The sequence below is a fragment of the Paramisgurnus dabryanus genome, chromosome 17 (assembly GCF_030506205.2).
Source record: "Paramisgurnus dabryanus chromosome 17, PD_genome_1.1, whole genome shotgun sequence".
NCBI lineage: Eukaryota > Metazoa > Chordata > Actinopteri > Cypriniformes > Cobitidae > Paramisgurnus > Paramisgurnus dabryanus.
In genome coordinates, this window is record NC_133353.1 from 7282861 (window position 1) to 7308316 (window position 25456).

General features: G+C 35.9%; 2 protein-coding genes across 2 annotated transcripts in view; both read left to right on the forward strand.

Moving 5' to 3' along the window:
• Positions 1 to 62: 62 nt before the first annotated feature.
• Positions 63 to 3549, forward strand: krtcap3 (keratinocyte associated protein 3). Its single transcript, XM_065254029.1, has 6 exons — positions 63 to 196; positions 1459 to 1643; positions 1754 to 1813; positions 1901 to 2098; positions 2271 to 2405; positions 2883 to 3549. Exons 1-6 carry the CDS (start codon positions 184 to 186, stop codon positions 2973 to 2975), a joined length of 684 nt encoding a protein of 227 aa, XP_065110101.1. The 5' UTR covers positions 63 to 183; the 3' UTR covers positions 2976 to 3549.
• Positions 3550 to 4705: 1156 nt separating this feature from the next.
• fzd3b (frizzled class receptor 3b) overlaps positions 4706 to 25456 on the forward strand; it is a 31510-nt gene continuing 10759 nt past the window's right edge. Inside the window, exons 1-3 of the mRNA XM_065254018.2 lie at positions 4706 to 4997; positions 6202 to 6735; positions 24499 to 24695. Coding sequence (XP_065110090.1) covers positions 6391 to 6735; positions 24499 to 24695 — 542 coding nt within the window. The 5' untranslated portion in view covers positions 4706 to 4997; positions 6202 to 6390. The remainder of the gene's footprint in view (positions 4998 to 6201; positions 6736 to 24498; positions 24696 to 25456) is intronic.

A 25456-nucleotide genomic window follows, 5' to 3' on the forward strand; every position in this document is an offset into this window, starting at 1 on the left:
ATGCCTTTGTTTTCACTCTTTCAGTTGCGGTTACATTTGCATTGAAAGACCTTTGTATTCTGACTCCGCCCACTTCCGCAGCACAGGTAAGCTCTGTGTGACGTCACCGATCTTGAAGGAAGGAAAGTGCGCGTGTAATCAAAGTTTTCCTTCAAAACACTGATTATTTACACGGATACTAACATGTGTGGCTTCGGTAAGAGAATCATTACTTTCTTTATTAATTTTATAGTAGTTAAACTTGATTTATAGTTTAACTGAAGCTGTTTAAAGGGATTGCCGAGTTTATAACAATCGGGGTTTTGTTATCTGCAATGGCGAAGTTTGCAGCGTAATATTTGGTCACGTATTATTAATTTAAAGTAGATTTAAAAGATTATTTTTAGCAGCTGGATAGATTTTTAAGAAGAACAAATGCAAAAACGTTAATATTGTGACCTAACTATTCAAATGCGTTTGGGCTTATGTAAATAAGAGGTGGACACTACTTGAGTATTTTAGTTACATTTTCCAAGCATCTGCGCTTTATCAGAGTGTTTGACTTTGGAAAAAAATTACTTTACTTTACAAAAAAAATTTCACTACATTCTAAAGCATAGAATCATACCGTGTATTCCTTTTATATTGCATATTACAATTGATTTAATACCTAATTACATAAAAATTGTGTACTTTTACTTTTCTTGAGTAAAAGTACGAAAATACTTTTTACTTAAGTAAAAGTAAAAAAATTACTAGATGTTTAATGTACTTAAATATTGAATATAAACTAAAAACTTGAAATCATGAAATGTAGTGGCATAAAAATTATGATAATATGCTTTGGAATGTATGTTTTCCAAAGAAAAACACTGATAAAATACGAATACTTGAAAATTTACTTTTATGTAGAAAGTAAAAATACTTAAGTAGTGTCCGCCTCTGAATATTGTTGTGTATATGTGTACTTGCTATTCACTGTATACAGCATCTCTGCTTATTATTGGGAATGCACTAACAGTGTTTTTGTCCAATAGATTAACAAACAACTATTCATACGCATACTTATTTATTACTTGCTTACTAGTTTGAACGTACTTATTTTTTTTTTAAATCATGTTTTAAAATAGCACCGTTTAACATCATTAAGGTGTTCTTGCTAGTATATTGTCCAATCATTTAATTGAACATGGATTGAATCTTTTCTATTTATCATTCAACAGAGAAGCACAGAGATAAAAACCTAAAACACATAATACAACATGACATCCTAACATGACAAACATTAACTTCATTTTAGTATTTTACATATGCAACATACATTCACGCAGTTTTTCATGCTATTTCCAATATGGCCAAAACTATATCACTGACCAAATACATCGGCTATACTGTATTTATTATGAAAACAAATCACTTTCATACTTTTTGCTAAAATACTTTTCTTTGAATATCATAAACGAGTCATTTCAATTGCAGACAAGGAGAAGGGTCCTGGCAGGTTGATGAAGAAAGGTTTGACCCTCATCGTTGTCGGTCATATTAATTTCATTCTGAGTGCCATTGTTCATGGAAGTGTGTTGAGACATATATCCAAACCCAGCAATGACATCTCAACAGAGTATACCGTATCAAACATCATATCTGTCACATCTGGACTGCTAGTGAGTTACTCTGTATTATTATTATATATGTCAATATGCTTTACATTTATTAGAAAATGTATCCTAAATGTCCTGAAACTGAATGAAGATATCTACTTATTACTTCTCAGAGTATTGCAAGTGGAATTGTTGCAATATTAGTCTCAAGAAATATTTCCAACGTGAAACTAGTAAGTAATGTTTTGTTTGTGTATTAGTAATCAACTGATTTAAGTGTTGTAATTTGAAGTGTCTAACACAGTTGTGTTTTTGTGTAGCAAATCAGTCTGTTGGTGAGTTCCTGTGTGAACGCTCTTCTGTCTGCAGCGTGTTTGATTGGACTTCTTCTGGCAATCAGTCTGACCATAGCAGGTGATGGAAGCGTCCTCATGAAAGGATGTAACTCCACTAACACGCCCGTCAATGCACGATCTCCGGTCATCGTCGACTGTCCTTTTGATGCCACGCGCATCTATGTGAGTCTTCCTGCCAGGGCACATCTGAGGTCTTATACCGATTATGCCCCTGGTGATAATACAACCATAAAAATCTCAAACTATTCTGTTTGCCGAATTGTTTACATAAGTTATAGTTGTGGCGTTTGATCAAAAGTAGTTTATTTGTCAAATTGTGTTTGTATTTATCCAGGACACAACCTTGGCTCTGTGGTTCACCTGTGCTGGGTTTACATCGATAGAGGCTGGACTGTCTGTTTGGTGTTTTGTGGTGGGTCTGACATTAAGAGGCATTGGACCCTGTTCTAAAACCTACATCAGAGAGCAGGTACAACACTGAATACTCATACTTTATAACCAGACATTTACCTGTGGGCCTGTAGCGAGTTTATAAGGCAGAGTTTAGGGATCTCTTAAAAAGATTTTAAGCATGCAAAATTATTTAGCAACAAACATTAGCAAAGAGATACACTGTCAGAAACGGGTGAATGGTACCTTTTTAAAAAGTACACTTTTGCAACTAAAGGGTTCATATTAGTACCTCAGAGGTACATATTGACACCAAATGTATACATGTCTGTACCTAAATGCCCCATATTAGGACATTTTTAAAGGGTACTGGCCCAGTGACACCTAGGGACGATTTCTGAATATTTTTTCTTCTTTTAAAATAAATAACAAATTCTTAATATTATTAATAAATTACAAATTTTAAACTTTACGGACGGAAACTGTATGCATATGCTTGTGTGCCATTGTGTTTATAAATGCAAGTGAATAGCCACAGAATTATAATTTTCCACAGCTGGAGGAGGAGGCACTAGCATCAAGAGGAACGACTGATCAAGGTCATTCAAGTCAAGGTCAACGTCTCATCGAGCATCCTTCCAGCGCTTAAAGAGAGACTCCTGAAATAAGGCACATAAGGCTTTGCTACTAATGTGCTCTGTTATCAAAGGGATCACAGTGTTTCATGTGGTACATGTTTACTGTCTGTGTTTACATGAAAACCTTAAAACACTGACACACACCACTGTTGTGTAATTTCAAAAACACGCTGATGCCTTATTTTAAAATTGATCATTCATATTATTTTTTATATATATATTTTTGTGCTTAGAATGTCAAAAACATCAAATATAAACTACCTAATGTGCCATGAAGTAAACACTTGCAGGCCAAAGAAAAGCTGTCAGTCTGGATTGGATTCAGTGATGTTGAGTAAATCTCACACTTTGAATAGAGTAACGGATTAAAGGACTGAAATTATAATTAATAGTTTCATAGAGATGTGGCTGACGCATCACATCCCTATATAATTTTATTTAAAAGGGCTGTGTGTTTGTTTTTAAAGAGAAATATGTTTTATCTTTTAAAAGTCTGTCATTTCAATGCAGAAGACTGAATTTTTACTGTCTACATTTCATTTTAGGTGTGTTATGTAATTATCACTGTGCAATTTTAAATAAAGAAAAATATACAAAATAATTGCAATTGATCTGAGCACTATTTTGTATTAAATTATAAATATTTTGTCACAGTAGTCTAGTCTTTGTTTAATTTAGTTTAAGAATAGTCTTATAATATGTAACCTAATAGACTTAAGATTTGTATTGTTATGTGCACCTAGGCACATTGAAATTCTTATTTTGCTATTAACTTACAAGAACAAGGGTAGAAGGGCAGCAAACAAATACAATAAAGTAAGTAAAAATTAAGAAATTTCAATTAAAAAGAAGAATCAACATTAAAAGTACACTTTAGAAAAAAAGAAGTGCAATAAAAAGTAAAAATCCTTAAATAGTATAAACAATTTACGGCATAACAGAAACAAAACATATAAACGAAAATAATTTACACATTAAATAGAGACCGGTCAAAGTCATTTACTACGCTTACTATCCGCACAGACGTCGAAAAAGATAAGAAATGATGGTTGTAACCTGTGGCTAGAAGGTATATAGCTATGGCCAAAATCTCGTGAAACCTCGCCGGATGAGCGCTGTTTTCATCCTAATCCTAGCCCCAGACTTTACCCAACATTTCACGGGATTTAGGTTGTATCTGTATACAACCTAGGCAGAAATTATGCTTTTTATCCCAATCCTACCTCCAAACCTAACCCTAAAACCAACATATCGCGAGATTTGGCCGTAGCTGTATCCTTTCTAGCCAGAATCAGATAGGACCAATGGTAAGAGAAACTCTAAATGGGCGGGGTTTAGAGCCCAGGTACGAGCAATTTATATTTTTTTATAACGATTAACAGTGTTTTTCCAATTAAATGGCTATTAAAGTTGTCATTATCATTATTTATGTATACTTTTAAATCAGTCAGCTGAGTTTATTTGGTCACATGTGACGTGTTAAAATTTTCAGCGCTGACCATCAACGATTCATTGCTACAAAATAAGCCGTTTCTGACTAAAAAATACAGGAGATAACTATAGCAATTTTTAATTGCCTTTTTTAAATCAAATTCTTCATTAAATTAGATGTGAGAGATTATACATCATAGAGCACAAGCGAATTCTTTAGGTATAAAAATTACATAAGATTTGACTGCGGTCCAAATGATGATTTGGCCTCCAAACGCCCCCTGGCGGAAAATAATAGAAATAACATTTGAGGTGGGGCGGACTCTGTCGTAGTGAGGAGGTGAGGGGGAGTTTCGCTTTGAATATGCAAAGACACCAGCCGCCCCTGACGCTCTTCATGCGCACGTTTGAGTAGTTTACAATTATCTGTATCTATCAGCGTCTCAAAACAAAGTAACTTCCACGAGCCGAATGTTTTTATCGTAGGGTTACTGAGACACAGAATTCAGCGCGTGACGTGATTCAGAGCCGCTGCGTGGATCTAGACGGACGAACACGCTGTATTGTGACATCGCGAGTAAAACCAGTGGATTTCTGACAAGGTAAAGTTTAATGTGCATGATGTTGCATACTCAGTTCACTGGGTTTAGCCCGTATGTGTTGTGTTTTTAACAGAAATGTTTTATACGGTCATATATGTGTGATTTTATGTGAAAATGCATGTTTTGGCAATATTCAGGCATGAGCACCTTACATGCTGTAAATCCCGCCGCAGTCCTTCATGAAATATAAAATGTTACATTACAAAAACATATATAATCTATAGTTTGATTTTCTCTATAATGAAATACTATGAATATTATTATAAGGATTTTGCAGGTGCATTAGAATAATCAAACAATGTTAACATTTAAATGTATAATAAAACATATAAAACAAATTGCATGTATTTGACATGTCTAGATTTGAAGATGCATTAGAATTACAAAATACAAAAAAATACAAATTTATATAATGCATGTATATTCTTTCTCTAATAATAATACACAAATAATTTTTACATGTATGCATATGTCTTGTGCAGATTAATTTGAATTATTATTAAATCACTATTAATATATATGTTAGTCATTATAATGCGTTAGTTTGAGTATTGGTTGGTTGTTGTTTACATATTGGGTTGGTTGTGTTTGTGTTGGTGTGTTTGGACTCACACAAACGTGTTGTTAGGGGGTTGGGACATTCACACAGACTTTAGTTAATTCAGATTAAACAGTGAAAACACAATGTGTGAGATACTGGACCTTTACATATAATGTCTTCAGATTACATTGACAGGGTCAGATTATTTTATTGTTCATTTCTGGAAGGAATTGTGCTTCACACATTGTTAAATAGATACAGTATATATCTAGTGTTATCATTACATTTTGCATTGTTGCATTATTTTCTTTACAGTGACATTAATAAATAAAAGTGTGAGTCACAAATGTAAAAGATATAAATAGTTTTCGTTTAATGGCATTCCTTCATTTATTAAATAGACTTTTTTTGGGATGGACCTGTCATTTTGTGAGATTTACCCTGGTTAATTGTTGCTATTGTTTTATGACAGTCATCTCATCTGTTTAAATACTACAGTAATGGTTTACAAGCTGTGGTTGCATTGCCAGGCACAAAACTAATGAAGTTAAACTGTTAAATTGGATTAGTTTATTTGCACATGAATCTGGTAGCATCCAGCAGTATTTTCAATACCTTCATGCTTTTTGTGTTTTTAAATATATTTCTGATATGTTGTTACAGGTAGTAGCACCGTCGACAGACCACCCTGACCGAACACAGTTTCTCTCATAAATATATAAATGCTTCAAGTCCAGATCAAAGCGTTGACTGACCCAAGACGCAGGTCAACAGGCGGGTATCCATGAGGACCATCTGAGAAAACAGGACAGAGATGGAAGAAGTGAATTGTGACGGTATACCTTACACACTATGGGTGTGGCAGATCTCGGTGTAGAGAATAAACCCTTGTGTTCCTGTGCAACTGTTCAATCGCGCCCCATTGTGTTTTGCCATTCAACAATGGGGCACATCCTGGATTTACCTTCGTCCGGTGGAACTCGACGCTTGCGAAGGATGTTTCTCTTCGGTCCGCTGATGTTCCTGTCCTTCTTCACGACCGGCGCGTGCATCCACATGGACTCCGCTGGCAGTCACAGCATGTTCACCTGTGAGTCTATCGGCCTACGGATGTGCCAAGATCTACCCTACAATACCACCTTCATGCCGAACCTCCTGAACCATTATGACCAGCAGACGGCCGCTCTGGCCATGGAGGTGAGAGAGCCTTTATTTCTACACTGCCTGGATCAGGTGGGCAAGATGAAGCGGGGTTGCCAGGGAGCTTGTTGTCGTGGTAGCTTGTGGTTGCTAGTTGGATGAGCTTGAATCTTTTAGACTGCAGGTGGCTTATGATGATTGAAATATGCACTGATTATTATTTATTAACTCTAGATGCTAGTTTTGGGGTTGATGGTATTTTTGATATCTTGTGATTGATAGATCAGTCACACTTACTACTAGTGTGTTCAACTCGAGTGTGCCGTCTAATTCATTTCTGTGGTGCCTTCCTTTGATCTAAATGTTTAGGTCATGAAATGTAATCCTGTTATTGTTCATTATCAGTAGTGTTTGCCCTCTGGTGATAAATATAAAGACATTATTTTTGCATGCATTATTTTGAATATTTATGCATTTGAAGATGCATTTTGAAAAGGACGGCTGTGATAACCTGAACCTTTCTAAAATTCTAAATGAAAAGCTTGTGATGTTATAGTTTCTCTTGTAAACCTATTAGTGTGAGTCTGTAGTAAATGCTTGCTCAGGAGTTTCTCAGAGTTTAATGGCTGCCACAGCTATTTCGATGAATCACGATCCATACTGTATGAAATGTAATGAGATCCTTCATTTTGCCTGCAGGTTTTTTCTGTAATGGATCTGTTAATCGTCAGCGGGAAAACATTCTGTGTCATTATGCCAACAGTGATGGTGGATATTGTGTCCTATTTTATAACGGGGAAAATAAGCGGTTTAATAGTTATATTAAAAGAATTGTAAACAATGATTTTAATAAATATAAACTATGGGGATGCACCAGCAAAAAAATTCTGTGCCGATACTGATATTCAGTAACTTTAAATGACTGTAGAAGCCAATAGTTTTGGTTTTTACTTATTGTTTCAAACGATTATTATTATTTTTAATCCTAGAAGTGCAGAGCATACAAATTGCAATTCTGTTATCATTATCAAAATAATCACACGGTTAGGGTTGCAAAATTCTGGGAGTTTTCAAGGCTGGAAACTTTCTATGGGAATTAACGAGAATATGTGGTAATAAACTGGGAATTTGAAAAAAAGCATTGCCTATAACAGGGAACTTAAATGCCGTTTCACATGCACACTGCTTACTGAAGGGCCATTGAGGCCACACCCCCTACATGTAGTTGCATTCTTCCATAACATGCACAGATCATTTCTTGAATCCTGCACACAAAATAATGTCAAAATGTTCATCTTTGCATGTATTCACGTAAATGACATGAAAAGTTACGATTAAAGTTCTACTTTGTCAGTGATGTGACGTTAATTATTTTGTGTCCGTATGGTTCGATTAAATGTAAAAGGGTTAAAATTTCAAAATACATTTGCAGATTACTTGCATACATTCTCTTTTTTGAGGACCAAGGCTAAAATTTCTGGTTTTAATTTTGAAAGATTATTTGGGGGATAATTGCAAAAATGTCAATGTGGTGTAACCGGTCTGTGTCAGTTGGTGTAACGTATTTTTTCTTAAATGAAAATATAAATATATTCATACAAAAATGTGGAATAAAATATAATCATCTAGTTTAGTGTAATATGATTTTTTTACATACATTTTTACATCATTTGAATCAAAGATTATTTAGAAAACAGCACTGTTTTCAGGACAAATATTACAAAAACGCATTAAAATTTACATTTATTAATAACTAATAAAATGATATTAAAAAATTTTTTATGATTATGCTTACATGTCATCAAGGTGGATAAAATATTTGATATTTCTCATGTTTTGGCGCAATTAGCGGTTACACCATTTGAAATTTTTAGGTCAGTCTTAACTTTCATAAAATTGTGCGAATTTAATTTTATATTGCATAAAATTAACATAAATACACTGTGTGCATTGAAACAAACCTGATGCGTGCTTTTAAAACAAGTTTAAAAAAAATATTTTTTAAATCCTCATCTTGCCACCAAAGACGTCTTTTTTAACATTTGTATCACCTTGCATGAATGTTTGCTTATGACCAAACAAGTTTGTATATGATATTGTTTATATAATTTACCCTAAATTTCCATTTAAGTTTCCAATGTGGAATATTTCCAAAATTCCGGATTAAGTTCCCATGGAAAGATTCCGCCCCCTTGCAACCCGACATACTTTAGGAGTTTTGCTGCGTTTTTCCGCCCCTTTTGATTACCAGGATATTATCCGCCCTGATAAAAGCAATTTTTCCCACTATCAGGCATAAGCCGATTGTTTAAAAACCAGCCAATGTCCGATAGTGGGAAAATTTGTTTTTATTAGCCGATACCGATTATAGGCCGATATATCGGTGCACCCTAATGAATTCAAATATGTATATTTATTTATAAAAATATATATTTATTCATTACAAAAGTAGTATTTGTTTTAATAAAAATGTGCCACACGCATCTTTAGTCCATCTGTATCCAAAAAATATATCCAAGTAATGGCAAACAGCCACACATGTGAATTGTGAAACCCTGTGCGTCGTCTTAGGAATGAAGTGTTGTTGAATGGTATTTTACTCCATGTGCCGAAAGCTGTAATGGTTTTCCATAAAGGCGACAGCCTAATAATCTCCCACAATGGCTGGATTGATGTGAAGCATGGACTAATGCGCTTTCCTCCATTGTTTCAGTCAATTAACCCCAGCGAGGTTCAGAAGCGTTTATCGTTGTTCTCTGCCGTCGCTTCAGAGCCGCCAGCGTCAGATGCCTGCTGTAGGTCGCAGGGTCACGTGACCCAGTCTGCATTGTGAGGTGTTGGGTGATCATCTGTTGGGGGTGTTGATGTTTCCCTGTGGATGTGTATTACATCACCCAGTGATGACCTGCTAGTTATGTTTCTAACCAGAGACTGTTAACTACTCTTTCCCCAGTTCTCTGTTTGCCCTATTTGATTATGTGGGGTGCTGGGTTTTGTCTGCTCCTATTCAACAACATCATGAATTGGTTATAGTGTTGCATCAAATTGTAAAACCATGTTTTAATGCAACTCTTCTGGCACTCATTTGTCTTCTGTATAACATCAGTATGAATCTATTTTGTGCAGAAACGGGATTATAAATTCATTTCGCAGATCAGTTCGTTCAGATCAGTGAAGTTCATCAGGTTAGTTGAGAGTTCATCAGAAGGATTTAACCACTGAAGAAAAATTTACTTTAGTGTTTACTGAAGCTTTCTCTGCTGTGAATGAGGTTAGATTATTGGTGCAGACTGCCGTATAAACCATACATCAATGTTATCCATGTCTTGTGCGTTATGTTTTGCTGAAGACATTTTCCTCTCTTCATACTGACAAGCTTGTTTGATCTCAAGTGGTTTGTTAAAAGGCTACTTAAACCTCTAAAATCATACAAATCTTTAACTCTTAAGCCATTGATTCAGTTGTCATCACCTTCAACCAGTTAACAAATGAGCCAGAACATAATGTGAGTACTTTAAAATAAGTCGGTGTGTTCATCGCAGTCTGATGAACATTTTTGGCAGATGTCTCAGGACATCCAGGTGTGTACGGTATGCACAGAATGTATAAGATGCTATTTTATAAGCATTGTGGAGACATGCATGTTGAGTTGCATGAATAAATGCATGAAGCTTTGCTATTTTAAGAAGACTTTTAAGTAGTTTAGGGAGGGAAAAAAGATATACTGAAATAAATGAAGATATTGCAACTATCGTATTGCAATGATTTGCATAATATCTTAAAGAGCACCAATGGTCTGATTCATGATTTTACATTTCTTTTAGTGTGTAAGTGTGTATTGGTACATGTTAACGATATGCAAAAGGTACAAACCCCAAAGTAAATGATGACATGAGTTATCGTCTTCAACGTAAATCTCTTTTCTTGGACTGTAACAAACACATGGATTGTAGACAACAGATTACTTCCTGGGATTGGTGACGTAGACAAGACTGACATTATCATAATTCATCCCGCTTGGACTCACAGCCTGTATATTAACTCCTGTTAGCATTGCATTGTGCGCAAATCTTTCAAACATGGTATGGAGCGTCACATTTCCGGCTGACGTCTGAGGTATTCAGACCAATCACAACGTACAGATTAACTGGGCAATCAGGGACACAGCGCTTTTCAAATCCGTGCGTTTCAGGAAGAGAACGAAATATGGAGCTACAAAAATGTACGGTATGTGGAAAAAAATAGTTTTTTAACCATAAACCACGCAAACACACATTGTATTACACCAAATACACACATAACGTTGTTTTTTAGCAATGAAATAAGTGCACTTTAATATCTTAAGCCACTTTGCTTACAAGTAAATGTATCCCAATTTTAAAATTCTAAGATGAAGAACAAGATGAAAATACTACGTAAGAGTACTACGTTTTTTTGCAGTTCAAAAATATTTTAATATAATTTAAATAAATCTTCATGCACGACATTGAAGAGAAATGTGATTTAGCATTAACTGGCTAAATATAATGACATATGATATGATGATGCTTTAAATTTGTAAAATCAATGTAAATTATAATAAAATATGTTTTAAAACTGAAAATTATATAACCAACATACGTTTAACTTTTTAGGTTTAGTAAGTACTAAATGTTTAATTCTGCATACAATTTTGAAGGCCTAAAATTGTTGTATAATTATTTTATAATTGTCGTAATTACAAACCATTGAAATTAGGGCTCTGCAGAAATATCGATACAGCTAACAATCGTGAAATTTTTCCCACGATAGTGTATCGATATTTCAATCTCTACTATCGATTTACAAAACAACAAAAAAAAATCCCTCTGTGTGCGTCAAACGACCTCCTACGCCGCTGCTGTAGTTGTCGCTGTCCAGTTGTCTGTCATATACAGCCATTCGGTCAATGTCTCAGAAGTTAGCGGGAGTGAGAAAATGGTAGAAAATTTTAAAACGCCTGCAGCTTTTAAAGGTGCAGTGTGTAATTTTTAGAAGGATCTCTTGACAGAAATGCAAAATAATATACAAAACTATATTATCAGGGGTGTATAAAGACCTTTTTATAATGAATCGTTATGTGTTTATTGCCTTAGAATGAGACGTTTTTTCTACATACACAGAGGGTCCCCTTACATGGAAGTCGCCATTTTGTGCAGCCATGTTTCTACAGAAGCCCTTAACAGACAAACTTTTTTACTAAGTTGTCTCCAACGATGACATGTTTGTCCGGTGGCGGCTACCGTAGCTTCTCTACGTGTTTCAAAAGCAAGAGTTGAGCAGTGGACTGAGCTGTTGGTTCCAATTCACAACCTCTAAAATGTACACACTGCACCTTTAAAGCCGACTTTTAAAGTGGAAGCACTTTGGCTTAAAAAAGTTTTTAAAAATCAGCTCTATTTTTTTTTTACATTTTTGATAAAAAAAAGAAAAAGTACCACAATATACCGCAGAACAAAACGTATTGTATCGTATCATGGTGCATTGTACAATGGCGCATGTATCGTGATATTTATCGCATTGCGAGGACCTTGCCAATACCCAGCTCTAATTGCGATATGCACACTTAATAACTTCAAAATATCTTGCAGTCCTAAATTTAAATTGTTTAAGTATTAAAGTATTATCGTAACAAACAGCATACTGTATAATTTAGCATTTTCCCTCCAATATACCGTGCAGCTCTGGTAGTTGAGCTTCTAAACATCCGTCTCCAACAGTTTGTTTGTCTCAGGATGCTTATTTTGAGACCGAAATAATTTCAAACTGAAGTAATTGTAATAGTGTGTAGTCTTGTTTATATGAGACCTCCTGTTGTTCGTACACAACTGCTCTTTTTCTTCTTTCGAGGTGGACTTAAATCTCTCTTTCTCAGTTTCTTTTTCTCTCGCTCTCATTCGCCCGTCTTAACCATATAGAGGTGTCACCATGGTAACAAACCTTAATTGTATGTCTCAATAGGACAAGCTTTAGTGTTCCCAGGAGGTGGTCTTTCCCAATGAACTCTGACCCCTGAGGATGAAGTGTCGTCAAAAGCCCTCCTCTTCAGAAGGGCCATGTTTTGCATAAGGGTTACTATGGTAAAGCGATGGTAAAATGTTTGAGGAATGCAAGTAGACGTAGAAGACGCAGCGAGGACAGAGAACCGACTGATCTCGATTCAAGGACGGTTGAATGACAGGAGACGAGTGTGGGAGCCAATTCTGCTGTTTTTCTTCCAGAGCTCAGATTAAGGAAATAACTTTACATTTGGCCAGTTTTCTCATTCAGGAGATCCGAGTCTTTCACGTCTGTAGAAGTGGAAGGCTGTCCGGAGCCAATCGGTGACTGCCGAAGGAGTTTATCTTTGTTGTTGTTCTTGAGGGAGACAGGATGTGTTTTATTCTCTCTGTGTCCACGAACGCCAGTTTTATTCACCCAGTTCAGGGCGAGCAGCGTGTTGCCGTGTCACTCACACGGACGATTCGCTTCTTGTTTTGTGTCCTGGTTTAAAATCACTCAATCAGCTCTTTGTGAGGAAATCGTCCCCATGAAAAGCTCTGAATACTGCCTGGAAAATTTTAAAGAATTAAATTGCATTTGCATTTTGTGATGTGTAGCAAACCATGCCAAAAAATTTAACATTTCATAAATAAAAACAAAATCATCACATTTTACTCCCAGCAACAATATTTTAGTCGTTTAGTCATTTTCAAGACTAGAGAAAAGTTTTTTTTTCATGAAAGGGTGTACTTAATAACAGATTATAATTCTTGTTTCAACAAACTTTTAAACAAATAAGCAAAAAAAAAAAAATTTATTTTTAAAAAACAATAGAAACATGACAATAGTATCTGTGATTATTGACATGACACTAGGGTGTTGGGTGGTTGCCAGGTTGTTACCTCATTTTTAACAAATGCAGGCCTTCCACAAGGAAAACCTGTTTACTTTCGGTGTAAGATAAGACAAGACGTTCAAATGTCACAAAAACACTATTTTGTTTAATCATTTGTAAATACACTAGTCAACATTTGAAGTGCATCAAAAAAGTTAAATCAAAGACAAGAACGGGTATTGTTTAAAATGTTAAAACAACTTTTATGAAAGATTTTGATCCACTTCAAATGTTGCCTACTATATAATGTTATGAAAATACATATTTAATTTTTGTGTAATATTAAACTGTACCTCTCAAAATGACCTTGTATTATTAGTTTTGAGCGGTAGTTATCTCGGAATAACAACCCTGCAAATGGCACGACTAGCCAATCAGAATCAAGCATTCCAATGAGCAGTGAAGTAATTCTAAATAAATATTGTTGACCCTGACGAAAAAAGACAAAACCAGCGTAGACCAGTCTGGTTTTAGCTGGTTAAGCAGCCTGGTTTTAGAGGTTTTGGCCACTTTTTTTAGCTGGTTGAGCTGGTCAGGTAGGAAGACCAGCTTAAACCATCTAAGACCAGCCAACCACCTTCAGCTGGTTTTAGCTGTTTTCCCACTTTCTAGGATGTTGGATAGTTGTTAAGGCATTTCTGTCCAGTTGTTAGGGTGTTCTGGGCGGTTACTTGGTGGTTGTTTAGTCTAGGTTTAGAAAAGTACAGATTCAAGGCACTATAATAGTGTTGTCTTTATTTAAGGCTCTGGAACCCTTAAATTATTATGATTTTTTTTATTTTCTGCACCAGTTAAGAATAATTATTAATACATCCACTTTATTCTTTAAACCAAACTATTAATAATTTAATAAACAGTGATACTTGACTTTAATCATTAAACTGTATATGTTATGAAGAAATAAATAATGATAATGTTGCCAGATATTGTTACATTTAATTCATATTTTAGATTTTGTTTAGTTTATTTGTAACAGTTCCAGTAAACAAATGTTATGTAGTAAATAAACCTTTTATTTGCAAGGTGCTTTGCCGAAAACTAATGTGCAGAATGACTTTATTTACTATCAATAAAATGTCCTGTATTTCAGGAGTAATGGAGCTGTGAGCCACAGCGTCGGGTCAATGTTGAAGGTGAATATCCTGATAATATCTGACAGTATTTTGTGCTGCAGGCAGGGAAGAGTCTCTTATATAAAGGCTATATAACATTTGCAGGTCTTGTGCACAGCAGTCAGTGAGGGTTAAGGGAATGTGAGCCATTTACAGTAATCAGTGTTTTTTTTTACTGATATCATATCTAAAGACCTTGTACTACACCTACTGTTAGCTCCTGTGACTAAATGTTGGAATAAACATTTGAATAAAAGTGTCTGCTAAATGAATGGGAAAGCAACCACCCGGAACAGCCTAACAACCAGATAGCAAGGTGGTAGAAATAATTTAAGAGTACTATAGCACCTGCATAGCAACACCCTAGCAACCACTCAAAACTGTCTATCAACCGCATAGCAGCATGCTAAACCCATTTTAGAGCGCTTTAGCTTCGGCTTAACCAGTCCCTGGCAACAATCTAACAACAACATAACAACATGGCAAACAAATTTAAGGACTCCTTAGCACCTGCACAGCAACCACCCAGGGGTGCATTTCCCGAACAACGATGTAACTCGCTGCTGAATCACCACAGTACAATGCATAGTTGGAGAAACTAACTACCTAGTCAAGACTGTTTCCTGGAAAACAATGTTAAATTTGTCGCACATTCGTCGTTTGAACCATGTTGGTTCGACATCATAGTTGATGATGTCAGGTGGGAGGTGAAGTACTAATTAATCCGTGCAAATTGATTTAATGTCAGATTATTCCTGTAAATAACGTACATTGCATCGAAAGACTGATTTTGTTACAGTGATTTTGTTCTTTGTTGTTTTATTTCAAGATATTTAATTAATGCGCAAGTTCCCTCTTACGTCACTCCTCCCAGGCATTCCCCAGGGTCTTAAAGCTCGTAGAGTTGCGCACATTCGCAGTTTTCAAATGCAACGCTTTCATTCTGTTTACAGACTTAAAGATGTAAAATAAAATTTGTATATATTTAGAATGATGGATATAGAATGCACTGCGTTTTTTGCTTATTTTGTTCAAAAGCATGATCAACGTAAGTCTACATATTATAATAACTTATGCTTCTAACGACAGGTGAAAAAATGTCGTTCAAACCACACTAGTTTGCGATGCAGCTTGCGAATGTTCGTTTGAACTATGGTTTCTGGAAACACCAAATCGTTGAACTTTGTCAGTAACGACGTAACTTACGACAGTAATTGGCTAACGATGCTTTTGGGAATATCTAAATGTAAATGTAAGCTAGCACTATTTCATAACATTTTTTTAAGGCTAGCTATCATTAAGCTAATTCCTATAAATTCCTGTTAAAGGCGCTCTAAGCGAATTGACGCGTTTTAGACCATAAAACATGTTTTGTTCTAAAACCGTTTTGGAGCGCTTAAGCACCTAGCATAGCAACCACCCAGAACAACCTTCAAGCTGCATAGCACCATACTAAAAACATTTAGCTCCTGCATAGCAACACCCTAGCAACCAGCCTCAGGAAGTATACATATCAATCTGTGGAAGTGAGTTTTTTTCAGACCGTGTCAGACGTTACATGAATGCAAAATCTGTCACTTCAGATCTCTGCTTTTGCTGTAATTAAATTACTACTGACAGGTTTAAGGTTGAGCAGATATTTAGTCATTCAGAAGTAATAAAAAGTCTGTGTATCACGCACACAAATACACCCTGTATAGAAACATTATTATCTCTTTGACTTTCTAATCCTGAGAGAACATGACTCAAATAGTTTTTTTTCATAAACCTACTCTTTGCAGAGTTGGCAAACTGGATTTTCCACGAGCAGAAGCAGCGTTTGCTCTTGTTAATCCACCTGTTTGGTGCCGGAGGGGTGTTTTCCTGTTCAGATTCGATTTCACCCTTTACCCGTGTGTCACACTTCCAGTTAAAGCCGAGTTCAGACACCTGCAGTCGAGCGACACGATACCTCCATCTTACATAATCATAATATAGTTTTTACGTAGTATGATAATACCATGGTATGTGATTATAGCAATCATTCAGTACTGTGGTACCATTTTTGTACCGTAGTACTGGCACAGTTCTTTCTATGCATGGGCACTCCTTCTACTTTCTACAAAATGGTTGCCAGCCTTTTTCCAGATATATGCGCCCCGTCGAATTCACAGTGAAATATAGTAAGTAGATAGAAGTCTTAAGTGTTATTTTTCTCTCCAAAAGTAGACCAAAGAGCAGTAGAAGCACACAGCCATACTCCGAAAGCTCGCAGGCTTTCATTGGTAACCCCTATTCATCGATTCTCCAAATGAATCATGAGTTTGACAAAAGAAAAACAGGCAGAAACTTAATCCATCCATTGCAGTGTTAGAGGAGTGGCACTTGGCGACGATGAGAGACAAATGTGTTCTTTTGCATCCGTGCCAAACCTCCCCCCTGCACCTCCTACACTGTCTGAGCTTTCTGGCACATCGGCGCTGTATTCAAATCAACCCTGCTATGTTTTAATTACCCATTACAGTCTTAGACATGGAGATTAGATTCAGTATAATGTGTATGAAGAGAATGTGTGTGAGCCATCTTAATTACACCTTCTACAACCCAACGACACGACAACAATAAGATTTCTCAAATGTCTCTTCAGAGGAAATTATACTCTTATTTCTCTTCGCATTACTCATGGCTGTGATATTTCTTAACTGCACGAAAGGTAAAATACACACCATAATATACAAGTAGGTAAATATTTGACGTGCATTGTAAAGATGTTGTATTGGGGGTTGAATTACATGAAGAAATGTTTAGATCATAAGAAAATTTTGCATAACAAAAAATGAAGCCAATTTTTTGGATTATTATCAAGACAATTATGAAATTTCCCCTACAAATGTTTATTGTCATAAAAGAAAATATCTTATTTTTGTTATTCCCAAACACAATCCAGTTATTTTTTATTTAATACATTTAATGTCATTGCATGGCTTGTTGGAATGCTTAATTCTGATTGTCCAGTCGTTATTCCCAGATAACAACCACTCAAAACGAATAACAAACAGTAACCCGGATGCTGCAAATCATTTCGACAGGTACAGTTTAATAATATTTACCAAAAAGTTAATATAAATACATCTTTTAATAACATATATGATATTATATTTACAAATGATTAAACTAGGGATGCACTGATATGAGGGGGGCAATACCGAATTAAACGGGCAACCATTGGCCGATAATGATGCCGATGCTGATATTAAACACTTGTATACAATACTATACAGTTGGCCTATTAGCTAGTTTATTTGTGCATCATATTATTTTTACTGAACATAGATTGGATCTATTTGACATTCAACTGACCAATATTTTTCCCCATCGCACGTCTGACAAACTATAATTTGTACAGATTTTATTTTGTTTTGGGAAGTATTTAATTATTTTGATAAATGCTGGATTATGCAACAGACATGCAACTTATTGCCTTCACGCAGTTAATAAAAAAAATCTGGTATCGGCCTTTCTCGTGCTATTGATGATATGCCGATGGTTTTAAATTCATCAAAAAACGTCCAATCAGTGCATCACTAGATTAAACCAAATAGTGTGTTTGTGACATTTTATCTTAAAACCGAATAACGGGTTTTCCTCGTGGAGGTTCTGCATTAAAATGATCAAATAAAATATTTCAAATGAATATTTAATGTTCCATACCTTACTTATGATTTATATAGCCGTGTAATAAGCGGGGTAATGTATAGCCAGCCAGTTGTTATCACGAAATAAGCCCCTTCCACTTCACGTCGTGTCCTGATCACACTGTCAACCGGCTGCCTATACATTATCCCTTATGTAACACTTACTACCATGATGTGTGCTTACAATTGTAGGCGCCTTTCCATTCAAATAATGCATCATTGTTCTTTGTGCATTGCGGTAATGACAGTAGCCGACAATTAGATGTTTTGTTTTTTTTATAAGACCACAATAATGCAACAAAAAATGAAACGCATTAATATTCTGAAAATACTGTCACATATACTGTTGAGCTGAATTTTGCCTGTGTCGTGCAGTATATTGTAAAACGGCTATGCAGACTCGGTGAAGAGACTGGAATTTGTTCAGTGGGTAATGACTTAAGAGCAGAGACCCACAAGAGGTTGTTAGATGAGGAATCGCAGTGAGGTCAGCAGGGTTGAGACCCATTGGGAATGAGTGAGAGAGAGAGAGTATGTGATCCTAATGCTCATCCCACCGGGTCCAGTTTGTGCTGACTGTAAGTCTTTGCCTGAGATTTTAAGTGCACACGCTTGAAAGCACACGCTATCTGAGTGTTGACATACACGTATGTGTGCATACAGAAATATTGAGAGAGATTTCTGACTGTGAAAAGCTCGTCAATAAATAAAGGCGGAGGTGAGCAAGCGCATAATGCAGGTGGAACACTTTACAGTGTTGGTCGATATAGCAATAAAAAAATACAACATATCAATATCACAGTGATATTAAATCTCAATATTATATGGCTTATATATAAGTAATAATTGACGAGGGGCCATTGAATTAGTAAGGATTAATATACAACGGGCCGTTGAATTATAAGAAAATAATGCACACCAAGGTGGTCGCGGAGTGCCGTTACACCGCATGTGTGCATTATTTTCAAATAATTCAAAGGACCGGAGTCAATTATTCCTCTTATACCACGGTTACCACAAACATTGCTCTGGTGCCCATTTTTAAGACATTTGACAAGTTAGGTTAGGTGTGCGGTTTACAGAAAAATAATTAACACCCATAGAACATTTCTCAGCCAATCAGAATACAGCATTCAACACACCCGTAGTATAATTTAAAGATAATGCACACCCAAGGTGGAAATGTGGCCATAACGCAAGGCACACTGCGGGTGTGCATTATCTTGGAATTATACCATGGGTCTGTTAAAGCTGTATTCTGATTGGCTGAGAAAAGTTTTAATAGGTGTTGATTATTTTTCTGTAAACCGCACACCTAACCTGTAAAATGTCTTAAAAATGGGCACCAGAGCATTGTTTGTGGTAACTGTGGTATGAGGAATAATTGACTCCGGTCCTTTGAATTATTTTAAAATAATGCACACCCATTTTGTAACGGCACGACGCGAATACCACAGTGGGTGTGCATTATTTTCTTATAATTCAACGTCCCGTCATCAATTAATCCTTACTTGTTTCATTTAAACTTGGCGTAGTGATATGAAACTGTAATGCGACCAGACCTGGAACTACTTTATAGGTGTGTGTATTTTCTGAAAAATAATGCACACACGTAGTACGTTTCTCAACCAATGAGAATGAAGCATTTAACAGCCCAATGTCATAATATTATTATTTTTCGGTATTAATTTTAATATTATATTAATATTTATGGATTAAGACAGGCTTTAGGAAACATAATGGGCATATAAAAACTACATACATTAAAATAGTCACAATATGTATAATATTTATAGATAAGTACAGATGATCAAAAAGTAATCATCATATATTTAGTATTCATATACACTCTGCCCTGTTAGACAGCTGGCATTTTTAAAACCGATTTGAAAATCCCTTGAAATCCCTTTTATGATTCATCATGTGTTATTGAATTGAGCTGACTTTATTCATTATAAAAGGAGTGTGTCGTCTCAGTTTGATGGATGACTGACACTCTTGTAATGTTTTTTTCTTTGCTTCAGAGCGCATCAGGCCTCAGGATCGTCGCTCTGTCTGTATTTGTCAGCGCTATGTTTTTGTCAGCGTGCTTTCATGAGCGCTTTACCTCCAGCTCACAAAATAAAAGCCTGTGATCTCCATTCTATCTTCAGAGTAAAGCAGAGAAAATGGCATTTCACGCTCCGACAACGAGAAGATTTATGTCTTTCTAGTGGCGTCTCTATTGGCCCAATGGATCCAGATTTTGTGTTGTGTTGCTTAGACAGAGTCGGAGAGATTTTGTGGTTCTATATGGCTGTACACTGTTTATATGTGTGAGTTGCGAGGTACACTTTATTATATACAAAAAATTAGTTCAGCTGCTGGAGTTGATGAACATATTCTGCCATTATTTCGTAAACCTGTTTAAAATAACATGAAATAAAGAAATGATTTTTGGGTGAAGATTTTGTTTAAGGCAGATGCTGTGATGTTTGAAGTCTTTGTCTCAGATCATTGCGCTTGTTAAAAGAAACCCTGTCGTCTTGTTGCCTTAAGCTCTTTCTTTAAGCAACAAAGGACATCCTCGATTTCTTTGCAGTTGTGGATTGCAGCACAGCTAGGCTTCTGTGTTTTATGTTTTGTACTGTATTTTGTGTTCGTCCCCGTGTTTTGCCGTATGACTAGGGCTGTGACGATGCATCGCGTTCCCCATTAAAAGAATCGATTCTGAATTGCAAGGCTCTGATTCTTTGTTTCATGCACAGCTTGTACGTGTACTACGGCTCTGGGATCAGTAGGAAGTCTTTATCGATCTAAAATCACTACGAGTTTGAGTCGTTTATAACATGCATTTAAAAAAGCAACACTTGTCAAACACAATTATTCAAAATATTCTTTATTATTATGAAAATATAAATCTGCTTATAGACATTTCCTGGAATAGCGGTTGTAATGCTACTTCATCTGTGGCACAAATGGCGTTTCTGCACAAGAGCGCCCTCTGGTTTTTGGATGTGGCAGCATTTCACCGTAATACATTTCATGTAATTCATTAATTGAGAGAACGCGCATTTGCACGATTATTTGTCATGGCCCTACATATGACAGCCAAGTATTTTACGATTAAAGTGAATTAGGAGCAATTTCACATTAAATAGTATGAGCTCATTTGTAAGTTTTCGTATAATCTTCTTTACCTCAGTAAAAGTCTGTGTTTGGTGGCGCTTGCTTTTTTCCTAATAATCACACACAAACATATGATTAATTTCATAAATATCTAATAATTAATACAATCATACGATTCACTTAATACAGAAATCGGCATCTTGTAAAATAGTCCCGTGAACAGAAAGTCGCATTCGACTTTGCTTCCTTGTGGCGTATTTCCGAATAAAATATCAAACAAGGGAAATAGTAGGGATGGGACGATTAATTGTGCAAATGCGCGTTTTCTCCATCAATTAATTTTAATGAATTATGGTGAAATGCCACCACATCCAAAAGCCATTTGTGCCGCAGAAGACGTACCATTACAAAAGCTATTCCAGAAAATGTCTATACCGTAAGCATCATTATATCATTGTTCTTCAAATTGTTTCAGGTATTTTCATGATGAGAAATAATATTTTAAATGATCGTGTTTGACGAGTGATGCTTTTTTAAAGAGAGAGAGAGAGAGAGAGAGAGAGAGAGAGAGAGAGAGAGAGAGAGAGATTGTGTGAACGAGGCTACCTCTGTGGGTCTCTAAACAGCGCTGTTATTATATTAAAATCGTCTGTCATGTTGTTTTTGTTAGTCCTTTAATACAGTTAACTAGTGATATGTTACTGATATGGAACTGTAATGTTGTCAAGAGAGCTGCCTGGAACTACGTTCGTCATGCATTTCTTAGAAAATAATTGCACACCTCAGACGGTTTATCAGCCAATCGGATTCAAGCATTCAACGGTCTAAAAATTATACTTATTTTCCTAGATGATTTTGTTCATCAAAAAAAAAATACATCTTAAATATAATAATTTTTAGATATTTTTTACTGAAAACAAGAGAAAAACACTAAGTAAGAAAGTCATTTTTTGCAGTTTAATCAACACTGCAATAAGAATCGTCAGTTTTGATTTCATGGGGAAATCTTGTGATGTGTCTGATACATTTAAGTAATGATGATAGCCAATGAGCTTCAGTTCTTCTGTATTACAACAGCACCAATGATAACACTGTACTCCTCCAGTATATGTTAGCGGATTACAGTAGAGCAAAGGGTTATGGGGAAAATCAATAAAAGATTGAGATCAGTCTCTACGGGGAGAAACATGTCAGCTCAATTCTGTTTGTGCTCTTGCAGCTCAATTATAGAGGCGTATGTGCTTTCCATACGGGACACCAATACAAGCTTCTCATGTTTCCTCTGATGTCACTTTAATTTACTCGCTCCGGTGCCAGCTTAAATATTTCATAGGATTCTTTAAATATTGATAAAGCTTTTATTAAACCCTCATTTGCATCTTTTAAATTTCAAAGTGTTGTTTTCGTTTTTCCCTGCTGTGAACTGGCGTCTTTGTCTTGGTGGGAAACTTAAATTCATGCAAATGATCTGTAAATATTGTTCGACTTAGGGATTAAGTTTAGCATGCAGTTCACTCCGGCCATGACGATGGAATTCCTCGCGAGTTTGGGGCTTGTCAATCTCTCGGTCCTTTCCAGAAACACAGCAATCACAAAAGTGCAGAGCCCAGCGGGATGCGTCCGTGTATTCACTGGCCCCAGGTGGAAACTCATTGTCTGTTCCTCCAAAGATTTGAATTTAAATACTGAGCTCAGCAGCTGCCCGATCTCCCAGCATGCACTGGGGCCCTTCAGGGTACAATAGTGTACTTGGAGTTGCCAAACTGGCCTGTAATCCTGCAGACGGGGCATCGGGTTACTGCGCCCGACTCGTCTGTCTTTTGCACCTTGAGTTGCTGGCGTGTCCGTGTTTTTCTACTGAATCTCAAGCACTTTTGTATTGAAGACACATTGAAATGATCTGCCTGATCTCACAGGAATCCCTAACTATTTACGAGACGGCTAATTCGTATAACTTCTTAAGATGTGAATTGTACAAAAACGTAATTAATATTGTAGCCCCGCCCCTAAACCCAATGTCACTGGAATTATTTTTAACCCAGCGTCGGGTCAAAAAGGGAGGAACCCACCCTGCTGGGTTATAATTTAACCTAGGCTGGGTTGTTTTAACCCATTGTTGGGTCAAATATAAACATTTCATGGGTTAATTAAACCCAACGGCTTGGCTTGACCCTTTTCGACCCAATAAGGCATTTCAGAGTGAATTGTGATGGGATTGAAAGGGATAAAAAAATTATATGTGATCGTTTATCATCACCAAACAGTTTTTTCTTTCAAAATACTATGCACACTGCAAAAAATGATTTTCAAGAAAAAAAATCTTGTTTTCTTCAGTAAAAATATGTAAAAATTCTTAAACTAAGATGCTTTTTCTTGATGAGCAAAACGACCCAAGAAAATAAGTCTTTACACCAAACATAGTTTTTACACCAAAAATATCAAATTTAAGTGATTTTGTGCATAAAACAAGCAAAAAAAAAACATTTTTCTTAAACACTAAATTCAAGATTGTTTTGCTTACCCCATTGGCAGTTTTTTTGCTTGTTTTATGCACAAAATCACTTAAATTTGATATTTTTGGTTTAAAACTAGACTTATTTTCTTGGGTCGTTTTGCTCATCAAGAAAAATTATCTTAATTTAAGAATTTTTATATATTTTTACTGAAAACAAGACGAAAAATACTAAGATTTTTTTTCTTAAAAATCTTTTTTTGCAGTGCACGCATGAATTGTCCTGTAAAGCTCAGTGGTAAAGCATTGCATTATCAGCACAAAGGTCATGGGTTCAAACCCAGGAACACACACATGCTGATAAAACTCGCTTTGGATGAAATTGTCTGCCAAATGCATCAATGTAAATTTCACTATAGCACATGTCTGTCAAAATCCCATTTAGGACACAATTGCCAAGCAGTACAGCGGTGTCCAATTTTGAATTTGCCAAAAGCTTGCTGTGGGTTTTATGAGATCTGTCAGAAAGTCTTTGAGATTTGGCATTAACTCCCTATCTGTCTCTTTATTTCTCGACAGCCCTTCCACCCCATGGTGAACCTGCAGTGCTCTCCAGACCTCAGGTCCTTTCTGTGCGCCCTTTACGCCCCTGTGTGTATGGAGTACGGCCGAGTGTCTCTTCCGTGCCGTAGCCTCTGCATCCGGGCCAAGAGAGACTGTCAGAAACTCATGGATATGTTTGATGTCACCTGGCCGGAGGAAACAGAGTGCAGCAGGTAGGTACTGATGGCTGAGTTTGATTTTTTTTTTTTTTTAGTTTGGGAAGTTATTTTGAAGACGATTGTTGGTGACGAAGTTAGTTGAAGTACTGAGGTCGTTTAACCAGATGTTTAACTTTTCTAAAGAGGAAAAAATGTGTTCACAATTCATATCAGCTCGAAACAAGTCTTATCAAGTTAATGTTTGCACTCTCAGAGTCAAACTTTTGAAAATATTAAAGGAGACTTGCTTATAAAGCAAGAGTTTCTTGAATAAGTGTGTGATTCTCAGGAAATCCGTGTCCAGCATCAGAAAAAAAAACTTGAAGCCAATTTCTTTTTGCACATATAAGATTAAGGTCTGAACTTACTATAATCATTATTTTTAGAGGATTTAAAAAATATTTCCTATAGAATTATTAAAATTTTTTGATTATCATTATCAAAAATGATCATTACCGCAACATGATCTTACATTAAATATATGCATTTACAAACTCATGTTTCGGTAATGAGAACTAAAAAGTTGTCTAGGTACTATGAATTTTTTTTTTCAACTTTTATCTGGAGAGAAAAAATAAAAACTGCTTACCTGGTAGCCACCTTGAGTGTCACAATCAATTATGTCCCTTACAACAATTTTTTTTGAAAATTTTAGTTCCTTGAGGGCTTAAACAATGATTGAAAATTGTTGCAGAGGATGAGAAAATTTGTCTTGGACACATTTATATTCCTTATTATTGTCTCTACATTTACCAATGATCATCAAATACCACATG

What these genes read in the sequence shown, in the direction of transcription:
- krtcap3 (XM_065254029.1), top strand. An exon ending in ATATTTCCAACGTGAAACTA is followed by an intron (nt 1,814 to 1,900) that starts GTAAGTAATGTT and finishes GTTTTTGTGTAG; the next exon opens with CAAATCAGTCTGTTGGTGAG. An exon ending in TTGATGCCACGCGCATCTAT is followed by an intron (nt 2,099 to 2,270) that starts GTGAGTCTTCCT and finishes GTATTTATCCAG; the next exon opens with GACACAACCTTGGCTCTGTG.